The sequence below is a fragment of the Panthera leo genome, chromosome D3 (genome assembly GCF_018350215.1).
Source record: "Panthera leo isolate Ple1 chromosome D3, P.leo_Ple1_pat1.1, whole genome shotgun sequence".
NCBI lineage: Eukaryota > Metazoa > Chordata > Mammalia > Carnivora > Felidae > Panthera > Panthera leo.
In genome coordinates this window covers 32,448,414-32,474,745 of record NC_056690.1, presented here as the reverse complement: position 1 = coordinate 32,474,745, position 26,332 = coordinate 32,448,414, and the positions used below count along the sequence as shown (strand labels likewise).

At 34.9% G+C, this 26,332-nt stretch overlaps 1 protein-coding gene across 6 annotated transcripts in view; it reads right to left on the bottom strand.

The window, feature by feature from the left end:
• Nucleotides 1–26,216, bottom strand: part of CEP76 (centrosomal protein 76) — a 35,030-nt gene extending 8,814 nt beyond the window's left edge. For 2 of the 6 annotated variants that reach the window (XR_006195036.1, XM_042909585.1), the window contains exons 1-12: nt 25,919–26,216; nt 24,696–24,851; nt 23,438–23,519; nt 22,600–22,824; nt 21,160–21,345; nt 19,665–19,762; nt 18,723–18,851; nt 13,936–14,124; nt 10,749–10,915; nt 9,257–9,590; nt 6,259–6,476; nt 5,810–5,852 (exon numbers count right to left, since the gene is read on the bottom strand). Coding sequence is in view for 5 of the 6 variants with exons in the window: in XM_042909585.1 (XP_042765519.1) it covers nt 5,810–5,852; nt 6,259–6,476; nt 9,257–9,590; nt 10,749–10,915; nt 13,936–14,124; nt 18,723–18,851; nt 19,665–19,762; nt 21,160–21,345; nt 22,600–22,824; nt 23,438–23,519; nt 24,696–24,851; nt 25,919–25,981 (1,890 nt within the window). In the remaining variant the exon portion in view is untranslated. The other 4 variants (XM_042909584.1, XM_042909583.1, XM_042909586.1 and 1 more) reach the window with 4 other exon arrangements.
• Nucleotides 26,217–26,332: the final 116 nt, after the last annotated feature.

The following is a 26,332-nucleotide window of genomic DNA, read 5'->3' as shown; positions in this document are numbered from 1 at the left end:
ACAAGGTTGTCAAGATCATTCAATGGGGATACAATAGTCTTTTCAACAAACGGTGATGAAATACCTCAATATTTATATGCAAAAGAATGAAGAATGTTACCTGACAACATACACAAAACTTCACTGAAAAGGGATCAAAGACCTAAGAGCTAACACCATAAAACTCTTAGAAGAAAACGGGTAAATCTTCATCATCTTAGATTTGGCAATGGATTCTTAGATATGACAATAAAAGCAAGAGCAACAACAACAAAACAGATAAATTGGCCTTTGTCAAATTAATAACTTTAGTACTTCAAAGATACAATCAAGAAGACAACCCATAGAATGGAAGAAAACATAGACAAATCATACTATCTGATAGGAGACTTGTATTTAAAATATATAAAAGACGCTTACAACTCAATAATAAAAAGACAACCCTACTTAAAAATGGGCAATGGATCTAAATAGACATTTCTTCAGGGAAGATATACAAATGGCCAACAAACACGTGAAAAAAAAAATGCTCAGCATCATTAGAGATCAGGGAAACGTAAATAAAAACCACAGGGAGATACCACTTCACACACCCTAGGATGACTAGAATCAGAAAGTCAGGTAATAACAAGGTGTTGGCAAGAATGTGAAGAAATCAGAACCTTCATCCACTGCTGGTGGGATTGGAAAGTGGTGCAGTTGCTTTGGAAATCTATTTGGCATTTCACTAAAATGTTAATTATTATATTAACCCAGCAATTCCTCTCATAGGTATATATATATACTCAAAAGAAATGAAGACACATGCCCACACAAAACCCTGGACATGAATGTTTATAGCAGCATTATTTAGCCAAAAGATGGAAACCACCAAAATGTCTATTGATTGACAAATAGATACACAAATATGATGTAACTATGCAAGGGAAAATTTGCCCAAAAAAGGAATGACATAATGATACATGCTACAACATGGATAAATCTTATACATTATGCTAAGTGAAAGAAGCCAGTCACAAAAGACCATATATGATTCCATTCATAAGAAAATCCAGAATAGGGAAATCTACATAGAAAGTAGATTACTGGTTGTTTATGGCTAGGAGGCAAAGAGGGGAGATAGAGTAATAGTTAAAGGGTACAGTGTTTCTTTTTGAGGTGGTAAAATGTTCTAAAATTGATTGATGATGGTTGCACATCTCTCTGACTGTATGCAAACCCTGAACTATATACTTTTTTTGAATTACATACTTTAAAATGGTTAATTGTATAGTAGGCAAATTATATTAATAAAGCTGTTAAAAATTAGTGATAAAATCTGTTTGCTTATGTTCAAACCAAATAGATTTAACTTCTGACAATCATCTTACAGTTTTGTACTACCATTGCTCCCATTCCCTCACTGGACACTTTGTACAAGGAAAAGATTTTGTAAAAGTTCAGTAACAAGTAGCCAGTTAAACAACTAATTTGTAAATAAATGGATTTCAGAATTAAAACAGACTGAATAGGACTGAAATATTTTCTAGATGCATGTTAGTGGGCACTACTCTTATATATCAGTTTACTGAATCTCTTAAGTATACAAATAGTTGAATTCTACACCACAAGGAATCTCAAGCAGCTCACTGCCCCTCTAAGGGCTTCAGCTTCCCTAGGCCAGACTCCCTGAAGGGCAATTCTGGCCTCATCTGTCACTGACCTGATACCCCAAATATCACCGCAATTTTTTATAGGTTATGTGATAAGTATCATAAAGACTGGTGCCTTCCATGTCCCTGTCTTGGGTAGAACCACTAAAATGAAAATTTTCCATACTATGTGGGTTACTTGGTCATATCCAGAAATGCCATCCCCAGAGGAAAAAAAACTCACATTGTACAGAGATATAGCAAAAAGAAGCAAACTCAAAGTCAGAACTTGGCTCTAGAATTGATCTATTAGAAATATTATCTTTAGACAGGGAACTTCACTTCTCTAGATCTCCATTTCATTACTATATAAATTAAGTGGACTAGAAGACCTAAGATTCTGTTCAAGTCCAAAATCCTGTAATTCAAAACCGTGAAATATTAAATCACATGTAAAAATAGCATAAGTATAATGGTAGTTAAAACTGTATAGATGCAAAACCCCCAAAAAAAAAAAAAATAGCTACCTTCAAAAACACTAGGAAACATCTGTTTTTGGAGTATTAGTACAAGTCTAAATTCCATAGAATCAGAGAAAGAAATCTTTCCTGAGAGTATATGTGAACTAACAACCAGCTAATAACCTCCTCTACCTTCCCTTCTAGTATCCATGACTATTTCAACACTGGTGTCATGTAGTGAATTCACAAACCAAATAAAGGTCCAATGTAATTACAAGGACTATGCCAACCAAATCTCAGAAGAAAATATTAAACATTTAATACCCACACTTAAATGCATTGATGACTGTAAGTGAACTTGTGTTTTAAATGTAGAATATGCTACAAACAATATAGAATATGCTATAAACAATAAACAATAGGTTCTTCAAAATTAGATGGCTTCCAGTTTATATGTTTGACTATTTTGTTTTTAATATTTTATAAAGGCTTTGGCTAATCTCAAATTATTTTTCAACTGCCAACAGCTTGAAAACAATGCTACTTTTTCATTGGCTTAAAAGTTAAGAGCACGTTAAAAAAGGGGCGCCTGGGTGGCTCAGTCAGTTAAGCGTCTGACTTCAGCTCAGGCCATGATCTCACTGCTTGAGTTCGAGCCCTGCATCAGGCTCTGTGCTGACAGCTCGGAGCCTGGAGCCTGCTTCAGATTCTGTGGCTCCTTCTCTCTCTCTCTCTCTCTCTCTCTCTCTCTCTCTCTCTCTCTCTCTGCCCCTCCCCCACTCACACTCTGTGTCCCTCAAAAAATAAATATTAAAAAAAAAAAAGCATGTTAAAAAAACAGATCATCTAATTCCTGTACTTATCTCCATTAAATAGAAAGTATGAAATTATTATCTGAACTGTAGTCTAACCTTAACTATGTTCCTGTTTAGTACAGCATGAAATCAGAAGTATAAATGGGTTAGTTTAAACAATCGATGGTTTGTAACTAATGTATTCTGATGGTCAGCTATATGGTATAGAATAGTACTTTAATAGCAACAGTCTTTTCAAATATAAAGGCTACTTTTTTTGGTTCAAACCTTGTCTTTGTTAAAAAGTAGAAAACTGGGTTTCAAATACGTGTACTTTCCAGAACTGCCAGGTTGTCAATGTGTTTTTGCAGATATCAAAAAATGTATACCTCAATACAAGAAAAAAATTTAACAGCACTTGGAGTGTTCACTTGGTTGGAACTAAATTTAATAACTTTTATTCAACAGGTTCATGCTAGAGTAATGAACTTTCTAGGTTTCTGATAATCTTCTACTAAATAAATACACCTATGTATTATACACACACACACATATATATGTATAGGGAACTGTACTAGCATACATATTGTCTAAAAGAACATATTAAAGACATTATATAAAAAATGTTACATTTTTAATAGGAAAACAACCTTTATGACAGCTAAATAGACAAGATATATTTAATTTTTAAAAAGAAAAATTGTTAGTAATAAGAGTAGAATTCTAGTGATAAATGCACTGAAATAATCTTTTGAAATAAACCACCTTTACAGAAAATTATTAATGCCAGCCTCTATTAAAGTGCATAAAAAGGAAATTTATTTCAGAATTTATACCAAAGGTGCATTATGGATACATGTGTTACTCTGGTACAGTAAGGCAGGAAGCCCAGCCTCAATGATAATATAGCCTTCATCCTAACATAGTCTGCCTCTTAGTATGTGCCTCATAAATAGTTTGTTCCAAAAGGTGAAAATTACAAGCGATTTTCTCTATTGATAGCTTTATGAGTAATTTTGACAACAGAATAAAAAAGTCTTAATTCTTATTTTTCTAATTCTCTAAAGTCATGTCAGTCTCACAAGAAATATCTGATTATTGTTTTCAAAGAAAATTGAGAAGAGGGATATTTTCAGACTTTTTAAGCAAGCTAAATCATAAATACCATATATAAAAATAAAAGGTAAATTTTAGGCTATCTCTAGATTTTAATTTTTTTAAAAAACATTAAATCATTTTATTTGCAATGGTGAGGTAAAGTGATGAAAAGAAAAACTTGCACAGGTGCTTTCTTAAGAAGACCAATGGATAAAGCAACTGAATCAAGAACTGTGCACAGAGGTGCTGAATGGACAGTCATAGCTACCACATCATGCAGTTTATTACAAAAAGTGAAACTGCTATAGCTTTTTTAATGTTCACTGTTGCTCTCTTAAAACCTTGCTCAATTTTAGGGGCACCTGGGTGGCTCAGTTAAGCATCTAACTTCGGTTCAGATCATGATCTTGCAGTTGATGAGTTCAAGCCCCACGTTGGGCTCTGTGCTGACAGCTCAGAGCCTAGAGCCTGCTTTGGATCCTGTGTCTCCCTCTCTCTCTGCCCCTCCCCTGCTTGCACTGTCTCTATCTCTCAAAAATAAATAAACATTAAAAAAAACTTATATATAAAAAAAGGCTTGCTCGATTTTAAAACAAGTATCAGAAGGAAGTCCCTTACATATGCTTATTTTTCAGTGGCCTCACATAATGATTCTCCCATTTAGAGTAGTTACATATACACTGATGTTTTTATCACAATGAAAAAAGGGAAGAAAGAAAAACAAATGTGGGTTCATAAGATGGAATCCATGAAGAGGCTAATAATGGATCCTTTGACTACAGAAAATCAGCAACAGACTGCAAATATTAATTATAGAAAACAAGGGCACCTGGGTGGCTCAGTTGGTTAAGTGTCCGACTTTGGCTCAGGTCATGATCTCAGAGATCATGAGTTTGAGCCCTGCGTCGGGCTCTGTGCTAACAACTCAGAGCCTGGAGCCTGCTTGTTCTCTGCCCTCCCTCTCTCTGCCCCTCCCCTGCTTGCACTCTGTCTCTTAAAAAAATAAATTAAAAAAAATTAATTATAGAAAATACTTTATCAGTATCATAAAAAAAGAGTATGATAAATTTTTTCTAAAATACTCAATTCATTTTTATGATGATTCAATCAAATACTTATAAATTATTCATGTACTTTTCTGTGAGTTTTTTTTTATTATTAATATTTATGTTTTCGGGTATTAGTTTTTCCTGCTCTTGCATCAAAGTCCTCCCATAAATCCCTGGAAAGTCACAAATATCCCTATAGCCATGGGTAAACCACTGAAGTGATAATTCATCAAGATGTATTTTCACCTAATAAATAAATCTGTTGTGAGGTTAATTTCTATTTATATAAAATAATCCCATTTAAGCTATGAAAAATAATGTTCCATATTGACTTTACTATGGCTCAAACCCTCAGACAAATAAATATCTCTCTGATTGCCTGTTAATGCAAAGAAAACTGGGTAAATTTTATATTCATATTTAAACTACTGAATACCTGTAAACAAAGTAGCATTTATTAAAATAAAATAAACACTTAATTTATACTAAATTCCACTCAGATTTATACAAGTTTTTCATTCTTAATTTTTAAATACATACATGATTTTTTTCAAACATTTTCAGTCAGGTATATACAATAGTAAAATATGACATCCAAGCCAGAATGTGATTTTTAAAATAATGAACCTCTAAACAGCTAGTAATGTACAATGTGTAAAATTCCAATAAAACACAGGTATATTCTTACAGAAATGTTAGTCCTATAATACTGAGCGATATTTACAAGCAAACATGATCCAAACAGCACATGCAGATTCAGGGTAAGTAAACACTCGGACACGAACTGCCAGTCGCACCTGGTCTCCACGGCAACAGATTATTTCTTCACAGAAAGGAGACCTACAGAAGAAAGAAGATTTATTCAATTAAGAAGTGAACATAGGTTTTACTTTTTTCCAAGTAAGTCAGCATTTAAAATAATTTTTAAAAATCCTGTCTCTGCTACCAACAGCCCTGTAATTTTGGTTAAGCTATCCGAATTATAGAACATTTCCTCACAGTGTATAAATTTAAAAAATTACACTAGAAAAGATCAGAAATCTTCAACTAATATTGCACCAAAATCAATGGGAAAATTATCCAACTACCTAGAGCTACATTTCAGACTCACAATCTGTGGCAAGGAAAAGAAATCATTATAGAATTTCATTATGTGATTCTAAAATCATTCCTAAAAAACCAGACTAACAGATTGCTGAAACTGCTAAGCCAATAATAACATTTATGAATTCGAAAATTCATTCACCGAAGACATGTGGCAAATGCACGCCTTGCATTTCTATATACAAAATGTATTGGGAACCCTTTAAATGTGTGACCATCAGGTACAGCCCTCCTTATGGCATCTTGAAATTCTTCATTGCCCGCAGATATACTTGTTGTACGCTCAAATTCATAAGAAGCCAAAGCTGGTGATAAGAGATAGGAAAGCTGGTCTTCCCAAACAGTGGTGAGACCAAGATCCTATAGCAATCAAAAGACAAAAGAAAAAAAGAAAAGGTGAAATACACTATTTTAGAAACCAATTGTTAATTGTTGACTATTTTAACATATGCCAAGAGAAAATTCTTAAAACCTGTCATAATTTTTTAAACTTTCTAGTAACTATTATAAAGACACATGCAAATAAAAAATAAAAGGAACTATAGGCATCTGGTTTTACTTCTTAGAGGAAAAAAATGTTTTTTAAGTTTATTTATTTTGAGAGAGAGAGAGAGAGAGAGAGACAGAGAGAGAGAGACAGAGAGAGAGAGAGAGAGACAGGGCAGAGAGAGAATCTCAAGCAGGATCCATGCTGTCAGCGCAGAGCCTGACAAGGGGCTCAATCTCACAACCACGAGATCATGACCTGAGGTGAAATCAAGAGTCAGATACGCTTAACTGACTGAGCTCCCCAGGTACCCCCAACAAAAAATTTTCAATACAATAGTCTTAGTAAAGGCTCCAAAATCCTATACTTCCTTAATATCCACTAGAAAAGACCATGTGGAATAGTCCTACTATGAAAAACATGGTATCACTGAATTTTGAGATCACATTTTATTTGACTTTAAATAATACGATTGAATCTGCTTAATTTGAGAGCTCCAACATAAATTTAACTGTAGTAGGGGAGAAAAATCAACAAATGAATTGCACGTATAAACTCAAGTATTAATTGAGCATTAACTCTTAAAAAAAACACTAACTTTTATACTGTAAAGAAATAAAAAGATGAAAAAGACATGCTATAGGCCCTCAGGGAGTTTAAAACATGTTTCTATGGAATGTTGAAGGCAATTATGATTTCATTTATATACATCAGAGAAACTACAGATATTCAGACACATGACATTTTAAAAACACTGTTATAAACATAAAAAACTTCTCAAAATTCTAAATATTTTGATATAATAAATCTCTAGCATTTCTTGATTTTGCATTCAAGGTTTTTACTGGTTCCAAGTGACTCAAAGGTCCAGTATCATCCATCTATTTCCAGCAGCAAAAGCAAATCTCACTTGCTGATTTACAGGCACTACTAACTTAGTGATCAACACTGGTATCTAGCTCAGTTTTTTGTTTTTTTTTTTTTAATTTTTTAAACTTTTTGGAGGGGGTGCCTGGATGGCTCAGTTGGCTAAGTGTCTGATTCTTGGTTTCGGCTCAGGTCGTGATCCCAAAGTTGTGGGATCGAGCCCTGGGTCAGGGCTGTCTGTGCAGAGACTGCTTGGGATTCTCTCTTTACCTCTCTCTGCCTCTCCCCTGCTCACGTGCATGCGCTCTCTCTCAAAATAAATCAAATAAACTTAAAGAAAATAATAACAAAGAATAATTTTTTTAAGCTTACTTATTTTGAGATAGAGACCATGCAAGCAGGGAAGGGACTGAGAGAGGAACAGACAGAATCCCAAGCAGGCTCTGCACTGTCAGTACAGAGCCCGAGGTGGGTGGTGAACTGTGAGATCGTGACCTGAGCTGAGATCAAGAGTCAGACGCTTAACCAACCAAGCCACTCAGGCACCCCTGTTTTCTTTCTCTATTCAAATTCTTATAATGTAATAAAATACTGGTTTTGTTTGTAAACAAAACCTAAGAAAATTAAAAGGCAGTATGAGTGATGGAGGGAAAGGGGCAGTAATGAGGGGCTCTCATTCCCAGCGGTATAGTGAACTAGATCCTTGAGCAACCTATTGCTGAGAACTACAAATGCCAGACTAAATATTTTCCAAAATACTTTTAAATGCTTTGATGAATTAGCAAGTAAGTATGGCAGATTTTAGAGGCCAAAGCTAATAGTAACTGGAGCCCAGAACACATATCTATCAGTTTGTCTTTGATGGCCTCAAGAAACACAGAAAACAGGATTCATCAAAAGGTGAATTAGAAATAAATTTTCTGAGATTCTAGTCCTTTATCAGTTATATGTGTTGCAAATAACTTTTCCCATTCCAGTACTGCTCTTTTCAGCCTCTGACTGGTTTATTTTAATGAACAAAAATTCTTAAAATACACTAATCTTTTATGATTAATGCTTTTTATGTCTTCTTTAATGTACTTTACAAAAGAAATCAAAATGGCTAATAAAGAGGTTTGACCTCATAAGTAATCAGGAAAATGCAAATTAAAGCTAGAAGGATGTAATTTTACATCTACCTAAGTTAGTGTAATAGGAAGAAAAAAAACAAACAAAACTAACCTGGAAAAAATGAAAATAAAAAATTATAACCCAATATTTTCAATAGAGAATAATACGAATAAGTACTTCACAAAAAAGAAATAAAAACAGTAGTATTTAACAAAATCTGAACTAGTTCTCCACTCTTTATTTCTAGAAGGAAATAATAAATTTTAAAAGTATTGGTGGAGTGCTAGGTGGCTCAGTCGGTTAAGTGACTTGATTTCAGCTCAGGTCAAGAACTCTCGGTCTCACGGTTCCTGAGATAAAGTCCAGCATCAGGGCTGTGCACTGACAGCATGGAGCCTGCTTGGGATTCCATCTCTCTCAAAATAAACTTAAAAAGAAAAAACAGTACAAGTATTGGTATATTTGGAAATTTCTGAGTCTCAGAACTTAACTCTCTTGACTCTCAAAACTATAAGCTTCTTAAGGGCAGGAACTCTGCTGCCCTTTGCTTTGTTAAATTTGCTTTGTTCAGGTATAAAAGTGACTGTACTATCCCACCTGCACCCCTCCCAAAATTGTTAAATACATAAACAACTGACAAAAAATGCATGAAACTACTAAGTTCAGTATTAATTACCTTTCTGTGTTCTGACACTAGTAGCCTTAGCTGCATTTCTATTTCATTACTTGTTACGGAAGCATCAATTGTAGATGCACATAGAGGGGGAAAGGGAGGAAGGGATGTTGTAGCTCCTGGGGCACACACAGATTTGATTGCTTCTTCACTCATGGGTTTCCATTTGGATTCATCATTCAAATCAAACACACATATTTCTACTGAGTCAGAGGGCTGACAATTTCCCAGGAACATCTGATGATTGAAAACACAACCAATTGTTCGATATGGGTACAATGGCTTGGGCTGTTCAGCAACTGGAGATTCATCAGGATTGACAGGTTTGTGGATATACCTAAAAGAAGTAAATCATAATTTTATATAATAAGAACTTAAAAATTAAGAAGGCAGCATCTTATTGAGAAAGAAAATTATTTGAACACTTAAGGCCATAACTATTTCCCAAGACTAGAGTTTAATATTTGTTTTTCTTTCTTATATTTCTACATTTACTCTATCTACAGTAATTGTATGGCACACACTATGATATAAAAATCAACTCCACTCGGGGGGCACTTGGTGGCTCAGTTGGCTAAGCATTTGACTTTGGCTCAGGTCATGATTTCACGGTTCGTAGGTTCCAGCCTCGCATCAGGCTCTGTGCTGACAGCTCAGAGCCTGGAGCTTGCTTCAGATTCTGTGTGTCCCTCTCTCTCTCTGCCCCTTCCCCACTCCTGCTCTGTCTCTTTCTCTCAAAAATAAATAATAAACATTAAAAAAAATTTTTTTAATCAACTCTACTTTAACATGAGAATATATTCTATGTATAATCATTAAGATCAAAAACATTCATCTCAGATAATACAATTAAAATAATTTAGCTACATATTATTAGGCATAACTAACCAAAATGATTATCAACCAGGGAAAAATTCAGAAAAAGAAGAAGATGGCCCAGGGCTGAGCCTTTAAGAACTCCAACATTTAAAGACAAGATAAAGGAAAATTGAGAATAGCCAGACAGGAATAATGAAAACTGAAAGTGCTATGGGGAAGTTAAGGAAAGAAATGATCCTAGCAAGGAGGGAGCACTGAACTCTAAAAAATATGATGACAGAAAAACTAAAAAAAAAGTATACAGTGGATTTACCAATGTGGAGTTGGTGACATCAAATTTTCAAAAGAAATCATGATTTACAACCTGAGCTTATTTTTAGGCTTGGGGAAAAACATCAGAAAAAGAGTATCCCAATTACACAATTGAAAGTAAAATGTAATTTTTTTTTTTTTTTTTAACCAAAATCATGTTGGTAAAGAATATTCTAGGTATATGAATTTTCTTCAAATTTAACAGCTTTTTAACTATAGTAATTTTTTACATAGTCATCAAAAAGGATCCAATAATAAAAATTATCGGTATAGGCCTTTGGGTACCACCAATATAAACAAAGAACTTATAATTTAAAACATATGCATCTTCATTTTAATATCCTTGTAAGCTGAGTTGACAAACCTGTGTCCCGTTAAACTCTCCCAAAAAGTGACAGTTCCATCAGTTCCACAGGTCATAACCCATGCATGAGGTATTCCTTTTGCCTTAGTCCCAACACACACAAAGGCTTCTAATCCATATCCAAGAAGAAGACTGCACAGAAGATTAGCATGATCTTCACAGTCACCCTAGAAAATGAAATGAATTTAAGTATTTATTCCTTCACATTGTTTCCTCATCAAATATTCAAATACGAAATTATAATAAAAGGGAATATTAATTTTTTCACTTTTAATCATAAGTCTAGTGTTAAGCTGAAACAATGGTGGGGGGGACAAAATATACTAATTTTAGAAGACCCTAAATTATTTTACACAGTCAGTGCTCACAAACCTGATAGTCATAACATGTATACTTTAAGAGAGGGCTTTCAGGGGTGCCTGCCTGGGTGGCTCAGCAGGTTAAGCGTCTGACTTCAGCTCAGGTCATGATCTCATGGTTCATGGTTCAGAAGTCTGAGCCCCACATTGGGCTCTGTGCTGACAGTTCAGAGCCTGAAGCCCACTTTGGATTCTGTGTCTCCCTCTCTCTTTGTCCCTCCCCTGCTCGCCCTCTGTCTCTCTAAAATAAATAAACACTAAAAAAATTTTTTTTTTAAAAAAGAGAGCATTCATATCAAAAGTTTATAGAAACTCATAAAACATAGATAGAAATGCAGCAACATTTTAAAGATGATTAGCTAAAGGACATGAACAGACAAGATGACAAATGATACACTGAGAAATGTAAATACATGGGAAAATACTCAAAACAATGAGTTACAGTATCCATATGTAATCATCTTAAGGCAATAAATACTAGGAAAAATGAGAGAACAAAATGCCAACAGTGGCAATAATTATGGTAGATTATATATAATTTTCCCTTCTATTTTCTAAATTTTCTTTGACAATGTTTTATTACTTTCAAATCTTAAAAATGTTATGAAAACCACAAAAATAGAATATATCTTATATTCTATAAAAAAATCAAAATATTAAACAGTAAGGATGCAATTATATTAAGATATGTATTTAAGTGTAGGACTGTGGGTAATTAATATACAAAAGCAAAAATAACAAGTTCAGGGTTAGCATGGGGGATGATTTCTTTCCCCCCAAATTTTGTATTAGTGGCTCTGCACTGATTTTTTTTTTAATGTTTATTTATTTTTTGAAAGAGAGAGAGAGAGAGAGAGAGAGAGAGACAGAGTGTGAGTGGGGGAGGGGCAGAGAGAGAGAGAGAGGGAAACACAGAATCCAAAGCAGGCTCCAGGCTCCGAGTGTCAGCACAGAGCCTAACGTGGGGCTTGAACTCACAAGCTGTAAGATCATGACCTGAGCCGAAGTCAGCGGCTCAACCAACTGAGCCACCCAGGTGCCCGTGCACTGCTGTTTTTTTTATTAACTATACTAAAACCAATAGCATTTTAAAATCATTAATTGACTTTTGAAAAATATAATATCCAACCTTTTACACCCAATTTCTATACTGAGATTTTATAGTTTAAAAATTTCAAAGGAAAAATAATAATCCCAAAGATATTCAATGAAAAATTTACTCACAAGAACATCAAAAAATTGGAAGCAAGCCTACTGTAGCCAAGAGAAACAATTCCTACAATGGCAAAATAGTTAAGTAGATTTTGTATGTCAACTAAAGAAAACCTTATACGAACAACCATTTTAAAATGGAGATCATAAAAATTATAGCAACACATGGAAAAATGTTCATAGCATGATGTTAAATTATAAAGTAGGGCACAAAATTTTATTTATATCTCAATTATAATTATAGAAAGAATGATAAATACACAGGAGAAAAATATAAAAATACAAGAAGAAATGAAAAACCAGCAATAGAATTATATGTGAAATCGCACCTTTACTCTTGTAATGCTGCTATTTGTGCAAGAATAACTTTTTCAATAATTTTCAAGATTCTAATTTTAAGATATTCCTTCTCTTTAAACAAACTAAGGTGAACATAATAGTGAATCAAAGGGATGATTATTTGCTTTGCAAAAGCATTTTTTACATAATAATTTTAAATATGTACCATTCCTACTATATTTGAAGTTAAAAAGCTAAAATCCATAAACACAACTTTTGGAAACCACAGCTTGAGAATAAATAAAAATATTTTTTTTTATAATGTTTAAGTTTTCAATTGTTTTTAAGGTAAAATCCTTCTGACAAATCAATCTCTATTCTAAATAGGTTCTACTGGATAAGCTTTGCCTTGTGAATGAATACTCATACTATTTATACAACATCAAACTAAACAAAATTATTTCAAAACAATAAAGAAATTTCTTTTCTTCTGTTTTGGTAGAACTGGAATGCTAAAGATGCTCTTATTTTTATATTATCAAAATTTTTAGAACACAGATTAGGAAATATCACACACAATCTATAAAATTAGTTTACTGAAATCAATTCATTTAACATCAATAAACTTACATAATTTTTAAAAATAAAAATCAACAATGTGTCTTTTTAAAAAAAAATTGTAATGTTTACTTTTGAGAAAGAGAGAGAAAGAGAGAGACACACAGCATGAGTGGGGGAGGGGCAGAGAGAGAGGAAGACACAGAATCAGAAGCAAGCCCCAGGCTCCATGCTGTCAGAACAGAGCCCAACGTCAGATTTGAACCCATGAACTGCGAGATCATGACCTGAGATGAACTCAGACGCTCAACTGACTAAGCCACACAGAAGCCCCTATACAATTCTTAAATATATACTTATATTTGAAACTAAACACAATACCATGCAATCCAAGACTTTTTTCCATATTCACTTTGTACTGCCATTTTCTCTTTTAAAAAAATGTATCATCTAAGTAGATTTTAACACATGAATAGTACTAGAAAGACCGCTGTTCTGATCCCAGCGCCATCTCTAATTCACTGTTTAATTTACCTCTATATCTTAATTTCTGACACTATACTACTTGTCTCTACCTCACAAAAATCATATTACACTAAATAAGAAGCTATACAAGAAAATAAAGATGCCAAGGTTTTTCTTTATGTATTGAAAACAAAAGATTCTGACTAGTTCAAACGGACAATATATCCATTTTTCTAAGTTAATTATTTTCAAATGCAATAAATTCACATAACGAAGATGTACTGGTTTTCAATTCTATTACATATGTAGGATACCTTGTTTCTACAGAGAAAGGCCAGCAGAGTGCACCACTGTTCCTGTTTACCTCCTCCTCCAATAACCGGGGCTCTTTCATAACCAAGGACATTAACAAATCTTGCTGCTTGCCTTGGAGTATCCAAAAGCCTCCCAGCTCGAAGCGGTTTAATATAGGAACAGACTGGTCTATTTATCCCATTTTCATCCTGGGGGAAGAGAGGAAAACACTGTAATGACAGATTAATCATCCCCAATTTTAACACTTTCTTAGAACATATTAATGTGGGATAAAAGAATTCTGGACACCACCACTTATTGAATGCTGTGCATGTAATTTTTCTTTTAGTCCTCTTAACATCTCTTACTGTTTTCATTTTATAAATTAAGAAACTGAAGCTACAGGTGTTACGGAATAGAGCTGGGATTTAAACCCTGAGCTGTCTGACTCCAAAGCTTGTGACAATAAGAACTTGAACTCTCGTGATTCAGCAATCTCACTACTGGATATATATCTGAAGCAACTGAAATCAGTATCTCAAAGAGATATCTGCACATCCATGTTCATTGCAGCATCACTCACAATATCCAAGGTATGGAAACAACTGAAATTTCCTTTAATGGATGAATTAGTAAAGAAAATGTGATATTACATATACAACAGAGTATCGTTCAGCTATAAAAAAGGAGATCCTGCTATTTATGACAACATGGACATATCTGAAGAGTATTATGCCAAATGAAATAAGCCAAACAGAGAAAGACAAATCTTGTATGGTGGTTGTCACTTACATGTAGAACCTTAAAACAAAACAAAACAAAACAAATCAAAGGTTCATTTCAAGAAATAGAGAATAGAATGGTTGGGAAGAGGGAGGGATAGGGGAGATGTAGGCTAAAGGATACAAATTTTTAGTTACAAGAAGAGTAAGTTCTGACGATCTAATGTACAGCATGATGAGTAGTTAATACAGTAAACTTGAACGTTGCTGAGAATAGACCTTGAGCATCCTCACTGCACAAAAGAAGAGTTAACTATGTGAGGTGATGGATATGTTCATTATCTTAATTTTGGTAGTAATTCCACAACATATATGTATATCAAGTCATTATGTCATGCACTTTAAATATATACAATTATTTGTGTCAAGTATCCTTCAATAAAACTAAAAAAAAAAAAAAAAAGAACTCCTCTGAAAACAGAATAGGCAAGTGGGCAGGGGATGGAGAGGGGCTCTAAGCCAAACTATTCTTTCATATTATCATACAGAATTTAATACTATGTATTCAAGCAATAGCTTTTCTGATTTACTGACACAACAACAAATTATCATAGCTCATTTTGTTTGTTTCCATTACACTTGGAGATCCACAGGAAACAATAATTTGTTAACCAAGTCAACAAAGCAGAGTTTTGAAAATCGTTTTAGAAAAATATCTTACATTTCAAATACAGAATATATCCTAGGAGTTGAGCTAAAGAGCTAGAGTGCATACAAAAGTCTCTGATGACTGTCTACCACTATGCTTTTAGAGTTAATATTATAAAAGCCCACATTTCCCTTACTTCTTGATTACTGAGATGACAAAGTCAAAGGTCTACTTTCTATTCCAAATTCAAAGACAGCACTCTCTATTATGGCAAGGCTCCTCAGAAATAAGACCTAACTCAGCCAACAGAAACATCATCTGTTCGAATTATCGGAACTATAGATGTCTTTTCTACACCACAAAAACATCACTTCTCCAATATAATCTCATACTTTAGCAATAAAAAAAAAAATCCTATCATTTTCATTTAATTATAATGAGAAAGTCCATGAATTCTTATATGATACAGAGCAAAATGTTATGATTTCACTCACAAGTATGGTCCTCAACTCTAAAAGGCACTGATTTTTTTCCCTGTCCTCTCCCACCCCACTGTACCGCCTGGCTCAAACACATCCATGGTAGTCTCTAAGTCTCCATCTCCCCCATGCTATCTTAGGAATCAGAAAGAGACAGAATGAAGGGATCAGTTGAAACAAAACAAAACCTCAAATAGAATGAAGAACCAAAGACAGATAAGGAAAATAAGGAAGAGAGACAGGAAAAGGAAGGAGATTTAAGCATAGGGTATTTCAAGGTACTCATTTTTTTTTTAATGTTTATTTATTTTGAGAGAGAGAACAAGCATGCACGTGGGGGTGGGGGGGGCACAGAGAGTGGAGACAGAGAGACAGAGAATCCTAAGCAGGCTCTGTACTGTCAGCACAGAGCCCCACATGGGACTCAATCCCACAAACCCTGAGATCATGACCTGAGCCAAAACTAAGAGTCTGACTCTCAACTAAATGAGCCACCCAGGCACCCCACAAGGTACTCATTTTTAAAACAGAAAATCATGATTCTAATTTTAGAGACAAGTAGAAAACTACTTGGATTTCTTTTACGTTAACTCATTAACTCAGTATTATTGTTAATCTAGTGTAGTATGAGAATATTAAGTCCTGAAATCACAATCTCAACATTAAAAAGATAATCTCAATCCTCAAGTGATTTATAACATTTTCCTAAAATTTAATGGCCTCAAAGATCAACTTCTATAACTTTTTAAAAATTTCTTGCACTAGAAAATTTAAAAGCTATGATTAAGTGAATTACTATTGTACTGTAGCAAAACAAGCAAGGGAGGGAGAAAAAGTACAATGATTATTAAATGTAATGACTCTGAGGATTCCACAGATGTTTGGTTAGGATAAAGGTAATTAACTGAGTAAGCCATTTAGTCCTATTCTTACAACTCCACTAATAGGGAAGGCATGAGCACCTAAAAAGTGGATGCATTTGCCCTAAATCAATCATCAATAGTAGCAGCTTAGAATACAAATATATCCTATGTTTCATTACAGCAATATTTCCTATAAATGTCCCCATAAACTAAATGTCTTGAAAATTTCAATATTTCAGCTTCTAAACCTGCACTGTCCACTAAGAATTAAGAATTTCCACTAAGAATGCCACCAACCCTATGTGGCTATTTAAATTTTAATTAAAATTAAGTAAGATTTAAAATTCAGTTCTTTATTGCATCGACCACATTCTGCATGCTCAATAGCACAATGGCTACCATACTGGACAGCAGAGAACATTTCCATCACTCCAGAAGGATAGTACTGTTATAAACTATTTCTTCTTGTGTCTGAAAGCAATGGAAATTCATTTTCAGACCATGTATGATTTAATATTATATATTATGTTATATATAAATATAATTTAATTATATTATATAATAATATTCTTTTGTTTAAAACTATAGTTTTTGTGATTGGATTGACTGCCTTAAGTAACTGGTGCTCCTTAATTTCCTATCTAATCAAATATAGAAAGCAGCAGCAAAAAACACTTCTGGGGAATAGCAGTAAGATAAACAGTTTATTTACTCTCTCTATATAGAGAGAGGTGGTCCCATCAAACTAAAAAAGCACTAGGCAAAAGTGCAACTTAATAAAGTCTCCAAGACTGAGTTGCTGTTTGATCTTAGGAAAGATTCTTCATTCCTTTATCCCTTATACTGCTTATTTTTACAAAAGTGGCAATGCCTGACAAATTGACAGTCTCATATGGTTACCATGAAACTAATGACCTACGTGGTTCAAATATTCTTACAATGAATTTTAAGAGATGAGAACTTGTTTAAGTAATATTTTCTGCATGAAAATCCCCATTCCCTGATTTGCTTAACTGCATATCTCAACCTCTTCCTCCTCCTCTTTCATTTGTCATTTCTTTGATCCACTTCCTCACCCACCCAGTCTTCTTCTGGTCCCAGATTCCACATGGCAATGAATCTCACCTCAGACTAAATAGACAGTAAAGAGCCAGTTATATTTTGACTGGTTTCTCTCCACCCCATCCTGACGTCACTGCCACCTCACCTGCCCAAACAATGTACAGACAATGCGATCAGAAAGTGAGAAACCTTTTCCCTCATTTCCACCACTCATCAACTAGGCTTTCCCATTCCTAAGCTCCTCATCTAGAAATTGAACCACTCTTAGCCCATCCCAGGGTAAAGCTAGACAAATGCACAGGATTTGAGATATGTTACTCAAAATAACACCATACTATACTCATATAAAACCATCTATAAAACACTGAATACATATAAAACATTTGAATGGTTCCTCAGAATTACACAAATTAAGGATCTAATCATAAATTTTATGCTGATTTGTTAATGAGAGAAAATGGACATGGGATACAAGAAAAAAGAGGCAGAGATATATAATTGAAATGATGCAGTTAAATATGACTAGTCACTGGCTCAGATGTATTGGCTAAATAGAATTATTATATGTAACACTGTCTTTAAAAAAATACCCTAACAACATATATGTCTAAGCATATATGCCCAAAGCCCCAATTCTGCACATGAAAACTAATACCACAAAGTATCCTAGTAGTTAATCATTTAGTACTAAGTATCAGTCAGGGACACACTCCAAGTTAAACAAAATGGGTTTTCATCTGTTTTAAATCAAATACATTAAAAAAGGTTTTAAAAAGGAATTGAAAATGAAAACCAAATTAAAACAAAGATTATGTTATGTTATTCACCTACTTAGTAAAAGAGAGTATCACAAAATCAGCATTCTATTTTTACAAATAAACTTCCATTTGTCTGGAATAAATACATTTTACAAATTCAACTTTATACATATATGAAATTTACATACATGAAATTTACATATATATGAAATTTACATATACAACAGTAAATCTCAAATACAGATGTGAACCTTTCCCAGTGCAATTTACAAACCTGTGCAAAAATCTTAACCAGCCGGGAGTTGTGTGAGGGTCGAATCTGCAAATATTCTCTCCACCACTGCTTAGCATATACAAGAAATAATCGTTCTTTCTCTGCAGTTTTCTGACGTTCCAAAGCAAGCTTGAAATTTAAAAAATATATTTTTTCAATTTCTATTTCTTCTTAATTAAATACTGTAACAATTCTACATACTGCTCCCCATCTCTACCACTACCCTAATCTAAACCACCATCATCGTCATCATTTGTAAGAGCCCCTGACTTCCCAGTTTAATTTTTCTTTGAGAGAGAGCATGTGAATGTGCACATACACACACGTGTGTGTACCAGCTGGGAGGGGTAGAGAGAGAAAGAGAGAGAATTCCAAGTCAGTGTAGAGCCGACGCGGGGCTCCATCTCAAGTATGAGATGACCTGAGCCAAAACCAAGAGTTGGCACTCAACTGAGCCACCCAGAAGCCCCTGACTTCCCTGTTTCTGCATACCCTGTCTACAATCTGGTCTACATATATTAGTCAGTGATCTTTTTTCTCCCAAGACAAAAATTTTTTAATAATCATATTGTCATTCTCTTGCTTAAAACTAATAAATGGGGGCGCCTGGGTGGCGCAGTTGGTTAAGCGTCCGACTTCAGCCAGGTCACGATCTCGCGGTCCGTGAGTTCGAGCCCCGCGTCAGGCTCTGGGCTGATGGCTCGGAGCCTGGAGCCTGTTTCCGATTCTGTGTCTCCCTCTCTCTCTGCCCCTCCCCCGTTCATGCTCTGTCTCTCTCTGTCCCAAAAATAAATTAAAAAAAACAAACAAAAAAAAAAGTTGAAAAAAAAATAAATAAAACTAATAAATGATAATTTTCTAAGAAAGCACTGTCTAGGATCAACAGGTAAATATACAACTACGAAAACAAATACACAAAGAAAGAAATTCAGAATTATTTACCTGTGTGTTCACTACTTCTTGAGATAATGTTTGATTGAGTGGTGGGTACATCTCAAGTTTTATATTTAAAATTCCCACAGAAACTTTTGATTCTGTGCCTATAAATATAAATATTTAGAACTTCAGAGGTTTCAAGACTATGTATACTTAGTCAACCAAAGTCCAACCAAAATAATTTTAAGAATTTTGTGTTTCCACTTACATGAAATAGGTAATATTCAACATCACCTTTAATATTCATATTATTTGAGCCAGATCAAATTAGTTTTTATTTTTCACAAAGGCCTTTACCTAATTATAAGATTACCTATTTTCTGACCTTCCTAATCACATTTTAAGGGACTTTTGGGATCTAATTGATTTGGGATTCTTAATTTTTAATCTCATTAAATGTATGCCAACCACATTTACATTAAAAACAAAGTCAAAACAACTGTTAAAATCTCTCTCAGAAAATATTTATACTCTTTGTCATCCAAAGTAATTCCCATTTATTTCTTCCCATTTTTCATATCACATGTGAGTACAAATTTTCAATCCTTGCTTGGATTTAAGGAATCAGAAAACAAATACACTTTATACCAGAACTATTTACTATTTCACTGGTGAATCACTTGTTTCTTGGTCATTATTATGATAATCATGTTAGGCCTATATTTGAAGACAAATAATGGGTATCTCTTTTGAAAATAAATATCCCACATAAATTTTTTTCCCCTACTTTCTATTTAAGGAAAAACACATTCTGGGTCTGACTTACCAAAATCTAAAGTACTAAAGCTATACTGTCCACAAGCCAGGTTTGATTCTGTGACTTAGTTTCAATACCAAACTAATTCCCTTACAGGTTATGCATAAAATACTGGCAGTTTCATTTTGTTTTTCACTGTTATTAGCAAATACAGTATGTATTACACATCAAGAAGTACGAAAGAGTCCAAGGAGACAATGGTAAGACAGGTACCACCTCTGTCCTCAAAGAGTACTATTCACTCACTGATCCTGTCAATGAGCAAGTTAACACCTCTTTGAGTCCCACATTCCCACATGTAATCGGATGGAAGAATATCAACTCCACATCTGAATTACTGCTGTAGGAAGACACTAGTACTAATGGGGATGCACTGAACATTGGAGTGTGCTGAACTATAAGATTTTTGCGTATGCATACATGCATGTGTGTGAAATATCTTAATTTTCTTTACAGCCTTACATATTATCAGATCGATATGGAGAGGAGAAAAAAGCTATCAAAATTTCTCTATTCATTTCCCATAAAAATTTTTTTCCTTAAGACAAGGTCAGATTGACTGTGAAGTTCTATAGTCATAGCACACTTCAAGACATTTCCTAAGACTATAATACTGGAGTCCAACTGTAATTCTAATGAAATTTTTACATGTTTCCTTCTTGGGTTATAAAGGCATTCAGAAAACATAAAGTGTATTTACAAACAAACTGGTTACAAAAAGGTAACAGTGATTAGTTATCATACCTACACCCATAAGTTCCACAGTAAGACTGGTCACTCCATTTTCTGAGCCCAAAACTGATCGCCATTCAAGAAAATAGGATGCTACTAAAGTAGTCTCACCAAATATGTCTGTTTTGATTAGCACCATATGAACTGGATCGCTTATTGATAACATTGTTGTTGAATCAGCCATTCTAGTTCCATCACCTGGCAACATAAACCAAACAAATGCACCACATTACATATTCCATTATGGTCAACGTAGAACAGTTCTATTGCAAAGAATACTAATAATAAGCTTACATAAAACCAAATGAAATAATTCAGTAATGCCTCAGAAAGTATGCAACAAATTATAAAAAAAGTACTATCCCAAATTTGTCACTAACTTTTGAGAAAACTAGAATAATTGTGATGAGTCATCTAGTTACTCAATGCATATCAGAGTTTTTCATCCCTAAGAGATAAGTCTGTTCTTTAAAAGTACTTAACTAGGGACGCCTGGGTGGCTCAGTTAGTTGAGCGTCCAACTCTTGATATCAGTTTGGGTCATGATCTCTCGGTTCATGAATTTGCGGCCCACATCAAGCTCTGCATTCACAGCACAGAGCCTGCTTGGGATTCTGTCTGCCTTTCTCTCTGCCCCACCCCTGTGTGCACACACACACTCTCTCTCAAAAATAAATAAGATAAACTTAAAAAAAAATAAAAAGCACTTAACTAAAATCTACCATAATAAAAAGCCTTCAAATATGTCAACATTAACCCCTAAACTACCTTTATCCCTAAACCTCCAGAAATAATCACTGTATTATCTACACAAAACTGAAAGATTGGCACCTTGGAGCCAGCATGTGAGGCCATTAACAGCCTAATTAAGGCAACATTTTTCACGAGGGGAAAAAAATTTTTTTCGTAGTGTATTAACCATCTTAGGTAATCTAAAATTCTAAAGGTATAATTCTGTAACTTTGCTAAGTTTGCTAACCAAAACATAAAATACATTTACAGAAGCTATGTAAAATAATTATAAGAATCAACTATCATAACTTTAAAATTATGAGAATTATAGATTCCCATCTAAACGTTTTTATTTTTGAAAGTTATATAACATCATAAATCTAGCCATCTTTTATAAATGAGTAGAATCATGACTCATCCTCCAATATATCCTCAGCACTTGCCTAGTATTGTATAATGCACCGAATAGGCATTTAAGTGTTTATTACAAAAGAAGCAACCATTAAAGCAGTAAAAAAATAATCTTCAAGGAAAACTAAGTAGAAAATAAAGTAAGAATGCAGGTGGAAGTAGATTTTATAAAAAAGAGGGGAGAAAAAAACACCTAGGGAGATTTACTCATTTTAAATCTCTCATTACAGCAAAAGTCTTATGGTTGTTCTGCAATAAAACCTAACAAAGATTTACTCAATTAAATGACAAGTTATTATTGCTTCTTACCCAAGTTTTCTCTGTGTACTTCAAGTAAAAAGCCATCATGAAAATCTGGTTCACAGGCACATGGAACAGGTTTAGAACGAAAACGTTGGTTTCGAAAATGTAAACATAAAGTAAAGGTTGAACAAACTTGTCCCGGTAAAGGCTCAGGTTCTTGTAGATGTTCCAAGAAAGCTTTTCCACCCAAAACCTGAAGGTAAAGATACCTCCGTGTTGGATCAATATTAGCTGTAAAGTGTAGCAATATATATGAGGAAACTGCCAAATAACTTAAGGAATGTGATCAAGACAATAGGAAATAATAACTTGACAGAAATAAAATCAAAGACTAAATAAAAAAAAGTAACACATTTACTGTATACCAGGACCATTTGCAACCAGGGAAGAATAGATACATAATAAAATATTTTTATCTGAGTTTATATGCTGGCTACTCTCTCCCAGCTAGAAAGGAGTCAGAGCCAATGCTTAAGAAATCTACTTTTTAGTTGCTTATCCAACACTCCTTCACCTCCACAAACTCAGACAAATATCAGCTCAGCAAGTATACTTATTAAGTAATTACCATTAAAAGACTGTACAGTGTTTATAAAATACATTATTAAATCATGAGCAACAGGTGATCCTGTTTTTGCTTCCACTCTGCTACATGTTAAATCTTCTGACATAATACACACTTCATGCAAAACAGAATCTAAGTTTTTTTGGATGATTAATCATAAAAATATTAGTATTTCATTCCAGAAAGAAAAAATGTTTTCTATCAAATACCAAACACTACAGCACATCAATATGTAGTACTATCCAAAATGAAATCAATGTTAAAAAGAAATACACATACTTTTTTTTAACAAGGTTGATTGTCTATCAGTGAAACAAACAGGTTGTTTTGGAGAGGAAGGGAGTTCTTGATCAACACTGTCCTAGAAAGGCAGAAAAAAATGAAAACAAATTAGAAAACAAAAAATATAACTAAGCAAGGGAATGGCAACAATGGAACTAAGTAAATAGTATAAAGCCCCCTCAAGGAAACTTTTCCCAGCCTAATTAAATAATTACATAATTAAAATAATGAAAAGTCTGCAAAAAAGGTGGTGTTACTGGTCACTCCTAAAGTTTGATAAGTAATTAAACAGCCTTCAACCAATGTCCACAGAATGCTAAAAACAAATTCTTAAACAAGGGTAAACTTTTTCTAAACCTAACATTTGCCTTATGATTCCACCATGAACTAATTTTAACAAGGAAATGACATTCACATAGCAGAAGCTGTTACTGGGTCAATTTTTAAACAAATGGGTTAATAAACCTCAAAAACCAAAAAAAGAGGCTGTATTAAAAAATTATTCCCTGATGTATTATGCAGTCCATCCAATTTTTACATTATAATACCCAGATATTGAGGTCACAGTTTCTCATTATTGCCTCATTTTCAAAAGGCCTACTTACTAATTTGTGCACTGAGAGACTATCATCCCATTACTGACCTATTTGTATGAAGAGATTTGAAGGTTCTTACGCAATCATTTTTTTAAAGAAATTGATAATTTGTTAATCACAGACAATGGAGTTCCAAAAGAATGTATTAAAAAAATATGCCTAATCAAAAACGTTATAGAACAATACTAGTGAAAAAGAACTAGGTTATGGTGACCTAATTTAACTAAAATATGTATACTTAAAGTTACAGAACTAGAGAATAACAACAGAAAATTCTGTAGAGAGAGCAATATGGTATGTAACTCCAATCTCACTGATACATAATCCTACTTGCTACTTTTCAAGGGTAGAGTTAGCTTATATTTGAAGTAAAGATAGTATTAGGTAAAATGATCTTATTCATTTTTTTAACATTTTATTTCATTTATTTAATGTTTTAAAGTTTATTTAAAGATTTTACTTTTTAAGAAATCTCTATACCCAATGTGAGACTCCAAACCACAAGAGTTGCATGCTCTACCGACTGAGCCAGCCAGCCACTCCCAAATTGTCTCATTTTAAAGTGGTTTTCCTAAAAAGAGGCCCCAAATATGGACCCTATAAGTGGCATTAAGCATGAGAACATACTCTCAAAATCTTTTCCCTAAAAGATTACTCACAGTAACAAAATTAAGTTCTTTCATCACATCATCAATGATTCCCCGACGTCTAAGGGCTTTGATCAAATCTTCAGTTGATAACTGTTGTTGATCAGGTGCCAATTCTTCCCGTATTGTCTCAGCAAGGATTTCTCTTATTCTGCCATGGACATCCATCTACGTAGAAAACTTGAATTACCATTTACACTACAAAGTCATCAAACATTGCCAATCAGCTAATTTCTTTCTAAAACACCCAAAGGAAAAAAAAATGATGGGAGAGTAGATAGATAAAATTCAGGAAGGCTTCTCAAGATAATAGTAAATGTAAAATTGTTACCAGAATTCAATAAGAATAAAGGTTAAGATTTTTAAAAGGAAGAAAACCAAAAAAAAATTTAGGATTTTTTTTTTTTTTTTTAGTACAAATTCTAGGAATAATTTCTGCTGGTTATCTGCTACCTTTGTTATCAGTTCCCCACAAATAAGACTCAACCAAAGCAGACCTTTTGAAAGAGAATTGTTGTATAATCAAAAGAATACAAACCTGGAGAAGCTCAAAGTCTGCTTATTAGACGTGACCCTGAGTTGACTTATTCACCCTTTATGAATCTGGAAAAAAATAATGCCCTGCCAAGACCATATTGTGAGGCTTAGCCAAAAAATGCTGAACACTGAGCAGAAAGCCTGGCAAGTGTACAATAAACCGTAGCTTTTATTATTTCAGATTACTGCATTCAGTTGAGCACCTCAACAATGTTCTCCTTGAGCTTCGAAACATCACAAACGCTTTTCGTTGCAAGTCCTTCAGTAACTTCCCTTTCATGACTTCTTTAAGAATTGCTAATCTGGTTCAACTTGAAAGACACAAGTTTCACCCTTAAAGTAATTCCAATTCCAGACCTCTAAATATACACCTGCTCCAAACACAACTTGTACTCGATCTGATCTCCAGAAACCGCGGGATGAATGCTTCGTTCTCACAGCTGTGCTATCACTCTCCCACGTTCCGTCACCTCAAACTCACTAGCACTTGCCGGCATTGTTGTCTTTCGGCGAGGCTAGAGAGCGGCCCCGGCTGGACACCCGGAGACGGCCCAGCCGTGCTCTGCGCCCCAGAGCCTGCGCTCGTGTCCCCGGCAAACAGGCGCCGCCGTCGGTCGGGCCTCGGGATGCCAGGTCGGGCGCTCAGGACCAAAGGCGGGCGGAGAGGCCCGGTCTCGCCCGGCGCCCGCGGCCCTCACCTTGCTCAGCTGCTGGTGGATGAGCTGCTTCAGCTCCGAGGCTTTCTCCGGAGGCAGCGACATGCTGGGGCCAGCGCCTCACCGCGCTTCTCCCCGCCTCGGGCGCTCCCCGGCCAGCCCCAGAGTGCCAGACGCGGCTGAGCAGAGCCGGCGCGACCGCCGGCCTCGCGTAGCTCCCGGGGGGCGCGACGCCGCGTCAGGCCGGGCTGGGAGGGAGCCGAGGCGGCGGCTGCGGCTGCGGCTCTCAACTGTTGCTTTCAAACGGCGCGGACTACCAAGCCTCGGGCTGCCCCCAGCCCTGCCTGACCGCCTCCACCTGCCGCTCCCCTCCCTCGGGGTCGCCACCCAGCAACCTCAGCGCTCCCCATCGCCCTGCCCTGCCGGGGTCTCCGCAGGCGCTGCCGACCCCCATCT